Raw genomic sequence first — 14,552 nt, 5'->3', positions numbered from 1 at the left:
GTTCGAGACAAGCCTGGGCAACAAAGTGAGACTCTGTAATTTTAAAAAAAGACTTCTTTCTCTTAAAAACAGTTGGGTGTCCAAATACATCCTGAAGTAATCTTAGGGGTATTTATGGCTTTCCCTGCTAATTTCAGGTTTCTATTATTTTTTGAATATTTAATCCTTAAAATTCTGTATATTTTAGATCTTAATAGTCTATAAACTTGGCTTCAATCTAAGTTCGAATGCCTAAACTAGTTTCTGTTTTATAGTGCTAAATGGAATTTTATGATTATGTCTACATTATTTGAATTATTTTCTGATTTTTTTCTGAGCAATTAAAAACCAGTTGTGAATACTGTGTATCTGAAGAGGAGACAAGTTCTGTTCAGATAAAACCAAGAAATAGTAGTAGCTTGTATAACGTCAGTTAAAAATTGTATTAAATGTCTTGATGAGAAAACTTCAATGCATCATTGTACACTTAGTCTCTAAAGAGCAGGATACAATTATTATGTGTCGATTTGAAACTTTTTTTAAAGAGCAGGAGAAGCTTCTAGAGCATTCTAATACATTTTTAGTACTATTGTATTAGTAAGAAAATAATCAGCAGGGTTTACCCTCCAGTGGGCTAGGCTTCATTCTGGGCATGCAGAAGGCTGTATTCTGAGTTTACATTCTAAAGAGCTTATATTGCTTATACATTTCTCATTCAAAATGTTAAATTTCATTTATTTCTCAGCTTTCCCGTTAGCTTCTGATGCAATGAGTGTTCAGTATTATGAATGTGGACCAAACCATAAGACAGGGTTCTCCTATAGGCTACAGTCGTGCTTGCTTAAAATATGGGATCTTGAGGGATGGCTCTTAATGTTATATGCCCATGGCTTATAAACAGCCTGTAGTATGATCATTCTGTAATGTAGAAAGTACATTCTGAGTCTATTTTATTCTGGAAAACCAATTGTTTCAAGTGTTTTGATGTGTATACCATTGGGTTATATAGTTGGGCATTTTCTTATTGGTGTCACTCATCAAATTTGGTAAAATGGGCATTCTCATTTGTTTCCAATGGAATTCCCACAAGTTCAGGTAATAACCTATCTCTTTTCCAGATTGCGGAGTTACAAAGTTGACATTTCTTTATCTTGCTGTTTATGTTCAGTTTTAAGATGGTGGTAAAATGCCTATTCTTGGCAAGTTAGTAGATCTTATGGTGAGCTGTCACTTGCTGTATGATCAGGCAACCCAACTGATGTCACCAATTCTAGACTGCAGTGTTTGGTGGGACACAGACAGCATCCTTAATGCCATGAGGTTCTCGATGAGGATGTTTTGGGAGAAGTCCCAAAATGTAGACTTCTTTTGGGGAATGATGACCCTGCTGAGCTTTGCTCAGCAGTCGAAGAGACTAATTGGCTTGGTGTGAGGGGGGTACAGCAGGGAGCTTGGGGCCATCTCCATAGCAATGACCCTTCTCTGGCCGGGGTCACAGCCTCATCAGAAGTGTGTAACCTCTCCACATGCATAAATTTGAAGGAAAGTGGAAAGAGAAGAAAGGGGCAGGAAAATGAACTGATATTTGTTAAATACCTCGTAAGTGCCTGGCATTGTGTAGAGAAGATTAAAAACATATAACATGCATATGTATATACAGATGTATATACATTCATATGTTTATATAGACATACAATATAAACAGTATGTTTGATGTTTCCCCATTAGACTGTGTTCATCACAACTCTGTGTTATATGTATTCATTCCTTATTTTACAAAGCAGCAAACAGGCTTAAAGAGATGAAGAGTCTGGTCCTAGATCTCCCTGAGGGTGATGCGCTGATGTTGAAACAGAAACTTTCTGCCTGTAATGCTGTGTGCTCATTTTTGTTGCTGTTTGGTTGCTTAGTTGGTTTGTTTTCCATGGTTCTCCACAAAGCCTCTTTTAAGGTTTGCTGCTGTGCTTTGTTTCCCCGCTCCCCAAGGGGGAGTTGCTTGGATAGAATTAAATATGGAGGTGGGGCAGGCAGAGGGACCATGATACTGGAGAAATGTAGGACCATATTGAGAAGAGTCTGTCTGTCAGGAGTTTGGGCTTCTCCCGGGATAGAACAGGGAGCCATTGAAGGATTTTAAGTGGAGATTCTAAAAAGGTGCAATTTAAGCGTGTAGAAAATGGATTGGCAGCAACCAGTTAGGGGACATTTCTTTCACCTGTATGGTTTTTATCTTAAAGAAAAGATAGGTATGAAATAAGTATGGCAAACATATATGTTCATTATTTGATCCTTTGTGCTCTTCTGAATTAAAAATTTAAGTATTGAAAATAAATGAAAATTCTCTAAATCTAGGAGGGACAGGGATTAGCAAACAATTCAATCAAATGAAGAAACATCAAATAAACCCAAACTGAGAGGCATTCTATAAAATAACTGGTCTGTACTTCTAATGAAAGAAAAAGACTGAGGAGCTGTTTCAAATGAAAGAAGATCAGACATGACAAGTAAGTGCAGCGTGTGATCGCACATTGGATCCTGGCCTAGAAATTTATTTCTCCTTTTCCATAAAAGGCATTACACAGATGATTGACACAATTTGAATATCCGTACATAGATAGTAGCATTGTATCAATGTTAATTTCATAATTTCCATAAGTGCACTATAGTTTTGTGAGAAAATATCTTTGTTTTTAGGAAATACATACTGAAAATTGTTTCAGGGTAAAGGGGCTACACGTCTGCAAATTACTCTCAAATATTTCAGAAAAAAAAAGAATGACATATATTTATAGCAAGAAGAATGATAAAGCATATATGTAAACGTGTTAGCTTTGGGGGAAATCTAGGTGAATGGTGTACAATAATTCTCTGTAGTATTTTGCGACTTTTGGTATGTCTGAAATTATTTTAAAATAAAAATTATAAAGAATTTGATGGAAGGAGGAGCGGGAGGGAAGAACCAGGCAGGTCTGCCTCTTGTCCTAGGAGGCCAGGGTTGAGGTCCAAGATGAGGGAGTTACCTGCCAAAGCTAATGTGGGGACTTCCGGTGGGGTGGGGGTTGCGGGCATGGGAGGAGGCTCTTAGGAACCAGGGTTGCTTTGCGGTCTGGCAATTAGTGTGACCCAGAGTTTGTAAAGGGTTGCAATCTCTCCTTAGCCCAGTGCCCTTATCTCTGTTAATGGTGTTGGTGTGTCACCAGGCCATGTTTTTCTATTTTTTCTGCACATACAGGTGGTAAGGAATACTTGTAAATTCATTGGAATAATGAACTCTAACACTGAGCAGAAGGAAAATGACCTGGGTTAAGGCAAGGAATGTAGGCTGAGGAAAGCTCTCACTAGGGACGTTTGTAAGAATTAGGAGCCTCCCTGGAAATGAGAGCAACGGCCACAGAAAATGATTTACATATTTTTTTAAAGGTTTGGGTTTTCAATGTTTGGCTAAGGGAGGTCTGACTTGAAATGTGTTGCTGACTTAACTGTCCTAGGGGGCCAGAACGAAAATGTGACCTCTTTCCCAACTCATTTTATTCGTCACTGCCCAAGGGAAGGGAAGAGCTTTTCAGCTGCAAAGAGGCACTAGCTTGCAGACTATATCTGTAGAAGAAAGGAAAATGTAGCGGGGTGTGACCTCTGACAAAGCAATAAAAATTGGGGGATGGCATCAATTCTTGGTGCAGGGCATAAAAGTGGGAGGAGAGGTGGGGGAAGAAAGAAAGATGGGAAGGAACTGAAAATCTCACAAGAGATCTCTTCGTTAATGCAATCCTGCTCTTAACAGAGAAGGAATTCTCATAAAATGTGGCTGTTGTTAAACATATAGTATGGCCGGGCGCGGTGGCTCAAGCCTGTAATCCCAGCACTTTGGGAGGCCGAGATGGGCGGATCACGAGGTCAGGAGATCGAGACCATCCTGGCTAACACAGTGAAACCCCATCTCTACTAAAAATACAAAAAAACTAGCCGGGCGAGGTGGCGGGCGCCTGTAGTCCCAGCTACTCGGGAGGCTGAGGCAGGAGAATGGCGTAAACCCGGGAGGCGGAGCTTGCAGTGAGCTGAGATCCGGCCACTGCACTTCAGCCTGGGGGACAGAGCGAGACTCCGTCTCAAAAAAAAAAAAAAAAAAAAAAAAAAAACATATAGTAAGCATTCATGAAATTTGGCATTTGTTTTCTTCTGCAGCAGGCTTAAGAAACAAAGCTTAGTGGAAATTAAACAAATTAATAGAAGCAAGTGCAGATAGGCATCATGCTAAAAAGAAAGAAAAAGGTAAATTGCCTTCATTCCTATTCCATGCCCTCTAACACTCTGTGCTTTCCAATCAGCAACATGAATTGTGTTATTACTGGCAAAGATGGACAATATATCCTAACAGAAGACTTTTACAAAGAGTAAAAATATATGAACGCACTTAATAAATTGACTTGGCCATTCCTTTAAGCAGATGTTTGGTCCTTCCAGATCATGTAAAAGGTAAAAAAGGAAAGAGAACAGACCTAGGCAATTATTTTGTGGACCAGATTTCTGCTTGGAGGGTGAACAGGAAGCAAAGTCAGGTGGAGGAGAAATGAGATTAGAACATCAAAATGAACTCAAATAAAAAGCCTGGTTGAACTATGGGAGTTTTGAGGTTTTTATTCAAATGGGGTAACCATTTTTAATACCTTTAAACCAGAATAGAGGATTCGTTGTATAAAATTACGACATGGTGCTTACAATGGATTGCCATGCGTTTTTCCGAAGGATGAGTTATTCTTATGTTTGCCATGGGAAGGGTACCCAAAATAGAATATTGAGTTATTTCTAGTTTTTATTTATTTATTTATTTATTTATTTATTTATTTATTCGAGATCGAGTCTTGCTCTGTCACCCAGGCTGGACTGCAATGGTGCTATCTCGGCTCACTGCAACCTCTGCCTCCCGGGTTCAAGCAATTCTCCTGTCTCAGCCTCCCGAGTAGCGGGGATTACAGGCACGTGCCACCACGCCTGGCTAATTTTTGTATTCTTAGTAGAGACGGGGTTTCACCATGTTGGCCAGGTTGGTCTCGAACTCTTGACCTCGTGATCTCCCCTCGGCCTTCCAAAGTGCTGGGATTACAGGTGTGAGCCACCGCGCCCGACCCAAGTTAGTTCTAGTTTTTAAGGAAATAACTTATAGTGCATAAAAGAAAAAAAAACACTGAAAGCACAAATACCAAATTGCTAACAATATTTATGTCAGAGTAGGAATGAAGATTGCAGAAAGATTTTCAGTTTAGATGTCCCACACTGTCATATTCTTAAAATATTTTAAATTAATGTGTTTTTTTATAATCAGAAAAAATGAAGCTATTGGTGCTCCGAAAAGAAACTTAAACAATAGTCCGTGGAGAAATTTTGAAAAGCAGAGAAGAAATGGGTTTGGTTGTAGAGTATGATTATAAATCAGGCTAAATAGAAGTAGAAAAGCTCAGCATTCATTAGAAAACAGAGAAAGAAGTGCTCCAGCAGAGCCAGCCCATCCAGAATAAGACATGGAATCTGGCTGTAAATTGTTAGCATGTGTTTTCAGCATCTACCATGGACCTCCCTGCATCAAAGGTGAACAATTTGCACACCCCGGCTATGCCTTATTCATTTTTGTATCTCTGTCTAAAGTACATGCCCATGGTAGATGTTCAGTAAATGATGGTAGACCAAGCTTGGAAGACTAAGTATGAGTGGGTTAATATGGGAGAAAAACGAGTAAACTATGAATAAGTAACATTACTTTCAGAGAGCTTACTTATTCTAGTAAAATCTCAGAGAGGAAAAACTGTGAAATAGGAGGATGGGAAAATATTCTCTGGCACTTGCTCAAGTGCGTTTGTTTTGCCATCCTTCAGATTTTCTTAGTGAGACTTAATTTATGTTTTCTCAGTTATAGCTTTTCTTTTGTATCCAACTGGGTGTTTCAAGCCATCTGCCATGGCAATCATATCCTTGGAACATATTGTGGCCTCCTTGCTCCTTCTGCACTTGCCTTTGTTTACTCTGTCATCACGCTGACTCCTACACAGACTCCAGTGTGGGCTTTGTCCTTCCAGCATTGAACTGTGCCCTGCATTCTCTTTCCAGATCTCCTTTTCCACTGAAGGCACATGGAGGGATATCATGATTCCATTTTGACTGTGTCTTTTCTGGGTTCATATCTCTCAGTGGAAACACAGCATCTCTTCTGAGCCATAGATACAATATATAAACATCCATGAAAATCAGGTGTTGGTGCTGAGAGTGCAAATGGCCTATTGTCAGTGATTTTGATTTCTTGGCCCCATGGGTCATGGTAGGAATCTGGTGAATTCTATGTACTCTCTTCCCAGAAAAGTGTACATACTTGAAAAACTGTGTGAACAATTCCAGGGAATTCACAGGCCATCCTGGAGTCCATTTATACCCTGAAGATTATGTATCCCTGTATCCCTGGAACTGATGCATATTCTATGTTAGGCTAGATAAAAAGAAGGAGTTCACTGGAACCAGAATGCAACTAGAATGCACTGGCACTAGAATGCACTGATACTAGAATGCAACCAAGTACAAAAAAGCAGGCCAGGTGCGGTGGCTCATGCCTGTAATCCCAGCACTTTAGGAGGTCAAAGTGGGCGGATCACCTGGGGTCAGGAGTTTGAGACCAGCCTGGCCAACACGGTGAAACCCCGTCTCTATTAAATAATTTTATAAATACAAAAATTACCCAGATGTGGTGGCGTGTGCCTGTAATCCCAGCTACTAGGGAGGCTGAGGCAGGAGAAACACTTGAATCTGGGAGGCAGAGGTTGCAGTGAGCCGAGATGGCGCCACTGCACTCCAGCTCAAAAAAAAAAAAAAAAAGCGTATTTCTAGCATCAGCTTCACACTTCAGACACTTTGGAGGCACAACAAATGGAAAATAAAGCCAGACTGGAGTGTTGCCGTTACTATCATAACATTACAACTGGAAGGAATAGTTTGTTTGACAATACAGCTTATAGCCTGTAGATACACAGCCAAGTGAATTGTACACTGTCTACTTTGGGTACTTCTTAAATATTTGGGACCAAGTCATTTAGGTTTAGGGGTGTGTCTGTGTTTGTGTGTGAGAAAGAGAACAATATGAGTGTCAGTGTATATTTTAAACAGTTCACAGAACTTAAATCTTAGAATGTCTATCTAAAGGGAAGAAAAGGATTTCATCTCCAAGTTCATCTTTATGTTTGTAATAACGTGTATGTCTTTGTTCCTTTTGGCATTTGGACACTAACATTTTAATGTTGCTGGTCCTTTCCAGGGTGGACAAGCTTCATATACACCATATCTGGAGATGTGTATATTGGTAAGTTATGGCTATGTCACTTAGGGCTCAATTGCAATTTAATTTAAACTACTGAAAGGAAAAAAGGTAGGATGACACCATTTTATGTAATTGATACTATGCCACCTTCTCTCCCACACCAGCCCTCTCTATATGCCAGCACAGGTATGCCCAGGGCAGGGCACCTCTCAGCTTACGGAATATTCAGTGAGGGAAGAGAATACGAACACCAGTCATGACACACTCTGTGCACAGATGAAAGTCCAGGCACCATTTTGTGTTTTGATACCTCGCTAAGGCGTTGGCAACCTCCATACTAATAAAGGGATGGAGCTACAGTGAGCTCCAAGGGGAGCAGGAATCTGCCTATCTCCCGGGAGAAGGAAGTGGAAGGAGGTGAATTTGCAATGCTAGTTTCCTCTGAGAAATCTCGAAAGTGGGTTTTCTCTTCTTCCGAGGGTTGTATATATGTTGCTTGTTGAGTCCAATCAAGAAAAGATGTTTGAGACCCAACCAATGCTCATTTTATAGATGAGGAAGTGAAATCTAAGAAAGTTGTTGAACTTCCCAGGGTTACACATTGGTAGGCGTGGGGCCAGAACCAAGGTCTCCTCAATCCTGCTTTCATGCTCCACCCCCTACCTTTTGTCCAATGACAATGCAGAGATAGCACCATCTAACTTGTTTTTTCAAGTCTAAATCCCTTAGCGAACCCAGCAGCAGAAGGGACAGAGCAGGTGGGAGAGAGAGGCTTGCAGAGCAGCCTGGCTCCTGCCTGCATCTACTCGCCTTCCTATCCTCCTTAAAGCAGCCGTGGGTTCCAATAAAAGGCTCTCTGTAGGACTGGGAGAAAACAGCTATAGCAGATGCTGTTGGTACCCCACCCACACCCCTGGGCCCTTACTTCCTGAGTGCCCACTGACCAACTAACAATAGCCAGTATCTGTGTCACTTTGCCTGAAGGCTTTTCTCTGAAACCAATCAGGGTAGGATGAAAGTACTGGAGAATTAACATTCCCAGAAGCTACCTGACCCATCAGGCAGGATAACTCTGAAGCCTGCGTGAAACGCTGTTTACTAGTTTCCCGGTGGGATTACAGCCAAGCCACCTGAGTGTGCCTGATGACACACCCTTCGTTGTCTGTCTTCCCTTTTCTGTCTAACTCTCCTGGCTCTGGACTGTCGTTTCCTGAGATCACCTCCCAGATAAATTACTTGTACCAGAATATATGCATCTCCAGTTATACTTCTGAGAAAACTCAGAGAACCAGCCTCCCGTTTTCCCCTCCTCATCCCCACAGACAGGTATGGGTGGGGTGGGGCATCTTAAGGTACAGGCCAAGAATCCCCATTTCTGAGACCCTCTGCAGTTGGATGCTCTCCACCCACTCCTGCAGGGATGCCAGCACTGAACTTTCTGGGGCCCTAATATGGCCACCTCCTTGGGCAATACACTCCCAGCTCCAGGCAGCTGGCTTACAGATAACATCTGCTCAGGGACAGAAGGCCACACCCAGAGCTATTTAAACCATTCCTTTTATTCTCCAAGAAGGATGTTCAATTGCCTGAAATTATTCTTCTGGAAAATAATGGTAATGCGAACTCATGCATTTTGAATTTATTCCTAATAAAGTACAAATGGGCTTAGTTCCCTTTTCAATGAATAACATTTCAATTAGGGGTCAGGAGCAAAATTCATTTATTTTAGCACTGGAGAAAGTGTGAAAATAAGTCTTGTAGTAGTATCATAAGTTTATATGTACACACCTTAAACTATATTAACCATCTGGAAGAGATGAGATATCATTTGTTTCCATGATCTTCTGAAAATCCTGAGAAACACATAGTGCTTTATAAAAATAGAGAGAAAAAAGTTTTTTATGGAGGGTAGTGCTCCTGATTTATGATTTCAAGAGCAACAAAATAATCTGCACAAATGGAAATAAAGAAAGCACGTGAATTTTAAGGTGGTAAGGATAACAGAAATGTTTGTGCAGAATGAGAAAACGCAGGGAGAAGAAGACTTTCTGTAAAAGGACAGATAGCAAATATTTTCATCTTTGCAAGGCATATAGTCTCAGTTGCAACTACTTGGCCCTTCCCGTGTCGCACAGAAGCAGCCACAGATGATACATAAACAAATTGGGTGGCTATTCCAATAAAACTTCATTTATGGTCACTGAAATGTGAATTTCATGTTTTTTCATGTGTCATGAAAGGCTATTTTTTAGTTTGTTTCAACCATTTATAATAGTGAAAACTTTTCTTAGCCTGTGAGCTCTACCAAAGGTGACAGTTGATTTTGGTTTAAATGAATTGCAGAGAATGAACGGGAAAGAAATTAACAAGTAATTGCCAAAACCTGTTTTAAGCAGTAGTTAGAGCCTTGTTTCCTGACAGACTTTTAGCCTGAGAAGTTAACAAGTGAAATGCTCTGCAGTTCTTGGGATAAGAATGACCCACACATCCACTTGTTTTTCTTGAGATGAGGCAGGATTTTCCTGAGTCATTTCTATTTACTGACCCGGTCCCCCCTCGTGACCATGGACCACAGTGCAAAACATCTGGCAGGGGATGGGTCTGTAGCCTTGGAGCAAAGTTGCATCTGTCTAGAATAAACTGGACCGTGAAGAGAATCCAGCTCACAAAACTGGCCTCTTGGGACTGTGCTTTAACCAGTGAGTGGCTGGCTAAAGGACCTCATTTGAATTTTATCTCCTTCCCTTCCTCCTACCAACACCCTAATGGGCGGTTAATGAGAAAAACAAAAGGGCAAGAACAAATCATCCGAGAAAAACAAATGATGAAACAGAAATAGCTCTTGAATATGTACTGACTTATAAAATAAATAGAGAAAATCCAGAAAATGTTTTCTGACTTTACTGCCTCAATTTTATCTTGCTTATAAAACTAGGTTGGCACCAACGAACCACAGATGGCAGGAAGTGATAAGCAAGGAATTGTCTTTTTCAAAATGTCAAACACGTTCAGTTGAAGTAGATGTAATGAATATATATATATACTTAGTGTATCGGACTGGAATAAATGGGCTGCAACTTGGGTTGAGGAAATAATCTGAGGAGACTGCATAAAATGGAAATTTAGGAGGGCTATTAAAATATTAACTGATTACAGAAAGTGCTTGAAAGATTTAGTTTGACTACAATTTACTTTGACTACAAAATTTAGTTTGACTACAAACAGGTGGAGTTTTGAATATTAGAAAATGCTGGACAGCCGGGCATGGTGGTTCACCCCTGTAATCCCAGCACTTTGGGAGGCTGAGGCAGGCAGATCGAGGCTGGGAGTTCGAGATCAGCCTGGCCAACATAGTGAAACCCCTGTCTCCAATAAAAATACAAAAATTAGCCTGGTGTGGTGGTGCACGCCCGTTATCGCAGCTACATGGGAGGCTGAGGCAGGAGAATCACCTGAACCCGGAAAGCAGAGGTTGCGGTGATCCAAGACTATGCCACTGCACTCCAGCCTGGGCAATAGAGCGGGACTCTTGTCTTAAAAAAAAAAAAAAAAAAAAAAAAAAAAGAAAGAAAGAAAGGGGGGAAAAAAAGAAAATGCTGGATGTCTAACTAGTTGTCAAAGTCAGTCAGTCATGTTAAAGGTAAAGGTAAGTATTGTGAAGCTATGTAATTGTCCTCTAATGACACCCTGAAGAAAAATAGTTAACAGAGCTAAAATAAGACTAGTAGAATTCTCATTTTCTTATTCAAATAAAGTATTCATTTGAGACTCATCTGAAAGTACTCACTGTATGCTTTTCAAGGATCTTCTTAATTTTTAATATATTTGCTTTTCCAACAATGAAGAGCCTTCTAAGCTACTGAATAGTAATTTTAAAAGTGTGCAATAGAGGGAGAGACCTTGGACAACAATCTTTTGCTGAGGCAAAAAGTTCTTTGACCAGCCCACAGCTGGAATCCGTGCATCATATGGTAAAAATAGAAGTCAAAAGAAAGTAAAAAATACATTGTCAGAAAACCAGTATATCCCATAGATACCAGTACCAAATCTCTTCCCTGCAACTGTGCTGAAAATCACTTTACACATTAATGCAGAGATCAAAAGGATAGAAAAGTTTACATTCTGTATCCTTGAAGCTTGGTACAGTTTATCAGCTTGAATTCTAGTCCCCTAGAAGGCCTGATATCAAGTATACTGTTGGTGCTTAGAAAATATTTAGAAATCTAAAACATTTGTTTGTGTTTATTGAATGAACCTGGCTTACAAAGGCAGTAAAATGTTTTGAATTTATTTAAATAACTAATGATTCATGCTTAGTTTGTGCTAACCTTTTGAGCACAAACCTCTGTGCTCTGGTTTTGGGTGATATTAAGCAGTTTGAAACGGGCTCTGGATCTTGCAGTAAAGGCAGGGAGACACCAATGTGCACCAGCAGCCCTCATAATTGACCTCCATTTATCCAACTAACTGGATTGCCCAGTGCTCTTCATTCTATGGTGAATACTTTGAGGAAGGTGCTTGAACACCCAGGGTGATCAGCTCCTCCCTGGTCTGCCTGCCCATAGCTGCTCCCATCAGCTGGGTTGTAGTGGACTTAAAGGCACCTGTGTTTGTTCTCAGTCCATGTATGCTAATTGCACCAATAATTGACATTATGTAATTTAATTAAACAGTTGTAAATTAATGAAGTAAATGTGCAAAGAGAGTTGGTATTTCCATAACAACTAAGGCAGATGCTTTGTAAAAGTGAATTGCTAAAGGAAATGTCTTTGACACAGAAAGACAAACATCACATGTTCTCAGTTCTTTGTGGGATCTAAAGATCAAAATGGTATGAACTCATGGACATGGAGAGTAGAAAGAAGGTTACCATGAGTTCATGAGACTGCGAATGGTAGTTGGGGGCTGGGCGGGGGAAGGTGGGGATGGTTAATGGGTACAAAAAAATAGAAATAATGAATACGATCTACTATTTTACAGCACAACAGGGTGACTATAGTCAATAATAACTTAATTGCAAATTTTAAAATAACTAAAAGAGTGTAATTGGATTGTTTTTAACACAAAGTATAAATGCTTGAGGGGATGGATACTTCCTGTGCTCCATGATGTGATTATTCTGCATTGCATGCCTGAATCAAAACATCTCATATACCCCAAAATATATACACCTACTATGCACCCACAAAAATTAAAAATTTAATAATAAGAAAATGCCTTTGAATTTGTGAAAGATTTGGGGAAACTCTAATAATCTAATGCGTGGTGCATTGTGGGTATGCTTTAAAAAGAAAATGCTTCAATTAAGTCCGTAAACCCACCTTAACTATATTTCTTTCTTTCTTTCTTTCTTTTTTTTTTTTCCGTTCAAGCACTCCTCCCACCTGTCTCCTGAGTAGCTGGGATGACAGGTGTGCACCACCACACCTAAAAATGTTTCGTACAGACAGGGTCTCCCTATGTTCCCCAGGCTGGTCTTGAACTCCCGGGTTCAAGCAATCCCCCTGCCTTGGCCTCCCAAATTGCTACAGGGGTATTTCTAAAAATCTACAAACAAATGCACATTTATGCTTTAATTTAAAATAAAATGTTTGAGGTAGTTTGACTGTCTTTTTCAATTAACAATCTCATTTGCATCAGATAAGAAGGCTTCAACTACACATGTAAAATTGATGATATCAAACCTATGATAGAAGTACTGGAGTGTATAGAACAGAGAATAAATAGGACAGCAATTCTTATAAATAGAAACAAGGAAAAGAAAAATTGGCATTTGCAGAAAAGTTGTACAGCAATTAATCACACGCTGAAGATGCAGCACTAACTTTAAAATAGGTTTTGAAGTATTTCGCCCTTTTATGACTGTTTAGGCAAAAAAATTGCAATTAAATTGTTTTCAGTTAATTTTTTCCTTAACTGTGCTATTAGATTTAACATTCTTGGCAGTGATTCCCAATGGAAACTATTTGTTATCTGATTTGGCTCTGTTTATAATTGAAAGTAGTCAGAAACAATAAGGTACATTTTTTGAGACTTATTTTAGGTTCAGGAGATAACTAGATGGATGAATAACATAAAAATGATCTGGAAATAAAGATAGAATCAGTCTTTGCTTTCTGTGACCCTGTTTTAAACATTTCATGTAATGATGCAGAAGCTAAAAGTACACTTGCAGTTATTATTAACCTGGAACCCTGACTCCAGTGTCTATAAGAAAGGTTTACCTTGGCTAGGCGCAGTGGCTCATGCCTGTAATCCCAGCACTTTGGGAGACCAAGGTGGGAGGATTGCTTGAACCGAGGAGTTTGAGACCAGCCTGTGCAACATGATGAGACTCTGCCTCTACCAAAAAAAAACTTTTTAATGAGCTGGGCTTGGTAATGCATGCCTGTGGCCCCAGCTACGTTAGAGGTTGAGGTGGGAGGGTCACTTAAGCCCCGGAGTTTGAGGCTGCAGTGGGCTATGATTACACCACTGTACTTCAGACTTGGCAACAGAGTAAGACTCTGTCTCAAAAGAAAATAAATAAATAAAAATAAAGATTTACAGCCGGGTGGCGTGGCTCACGCCTGTAATCCCAGCACTTTGGGAGGCCGAGGCGGGCAGATCACGAGGTCAGGAGATTGAGACCATCCTGACTAACACAGTGAAACCCCATCTCTACTAAAAATACAAAAAATTAGCTGGGCGTGGTGGTGGGCGCCTGTAGTCCCAGCTACTCAGGAGGCTGAGGCAGAATAATGGAGGGAGGCAGAGGTTGCAGTGAGCTGAGATTGCACCACTGCACTCCAGTCTGGGTGACAGAGCGAGACTCCGTCTCAAAAAGAAATAAATATTTACCTTAGAGTGGAGCATTTCAAATGACCTCTTTAGTACCAACACTGAGATTGCAAAGAGAATGGGCAGAAATTGCATCCCACGTACAATTAGAGTTAGAGCCCTTTGGACAAGCTGAACTCTGTTGCTGAATTAAGGTTTCCTCACAGACCAATGAACACCATAGTCAAGCAAGCTCCCCTGATATGGGGTGCAGAGAAATACCAATTCAGCATTATTTTTGAGCACTCTTTTGCCAGCTCACTCCATTAAAACATAGCGAAGGAGTTTATAAACTGTTGTGGTATATGTATCACAAAACATCCTACATGACAAAATTAGGGGCCAGGAGTGGACTACGTGGGTAACGGGTGTTATATATGAGTTAGTTGAAGATAAAGACATGGTTCATTGCTCCCAGGGGATCTCAGTAAAGCACACTTAATAGAATGCTCCTCTGTAT

The 14,552-nt window shown here is 40.2% G+C and overlaps 1 protein-coding gene across 1 annotated transcript in view; it reads left to right on the top strand.

The window, feature by feature from the left end:
- The window catches only part of PIR (pirin), a 62,731-nt gene extending 55,369 nt beyond the window's left edge, over nucleotides 1-7,362 (top strand). Inside the window, exon 6 of the mRNA XM_017888575.1 lies at nucleotides 7,271-7,362. Coding sequence (XP_017744064.1) covers nucleotides 7,271-7,362 — 92 coding nt within the window. The remainder of the gene's footprint in view (nucleotides 1-7,270) is intronic.
- Nucleotides 7,363-14,552: the final 7,190 nt, after the last annotated feature.

This window comes from Rhinopithecus bieti, unplaced genomic scaffold (assembly GCF_001698545.2).
Source record: "Rhinopithecus bieti isolate Rb0 unplaced genomic scaffold, ASM169854v2 scaffold_18471, whole genome shotgun sequence".
Lineage (NCBI taxonomy): Eukaryota > Metazoa > Chordata > Mammalia > Primates > Cercopithecidae > Rhinopithecus > Rhinopithecus bieti.
The sequence above is the reverse complement of the archived record's forward strand: the minus strand, read 5'-3'. Positions and strand labels throughout refer to the sequence as shown.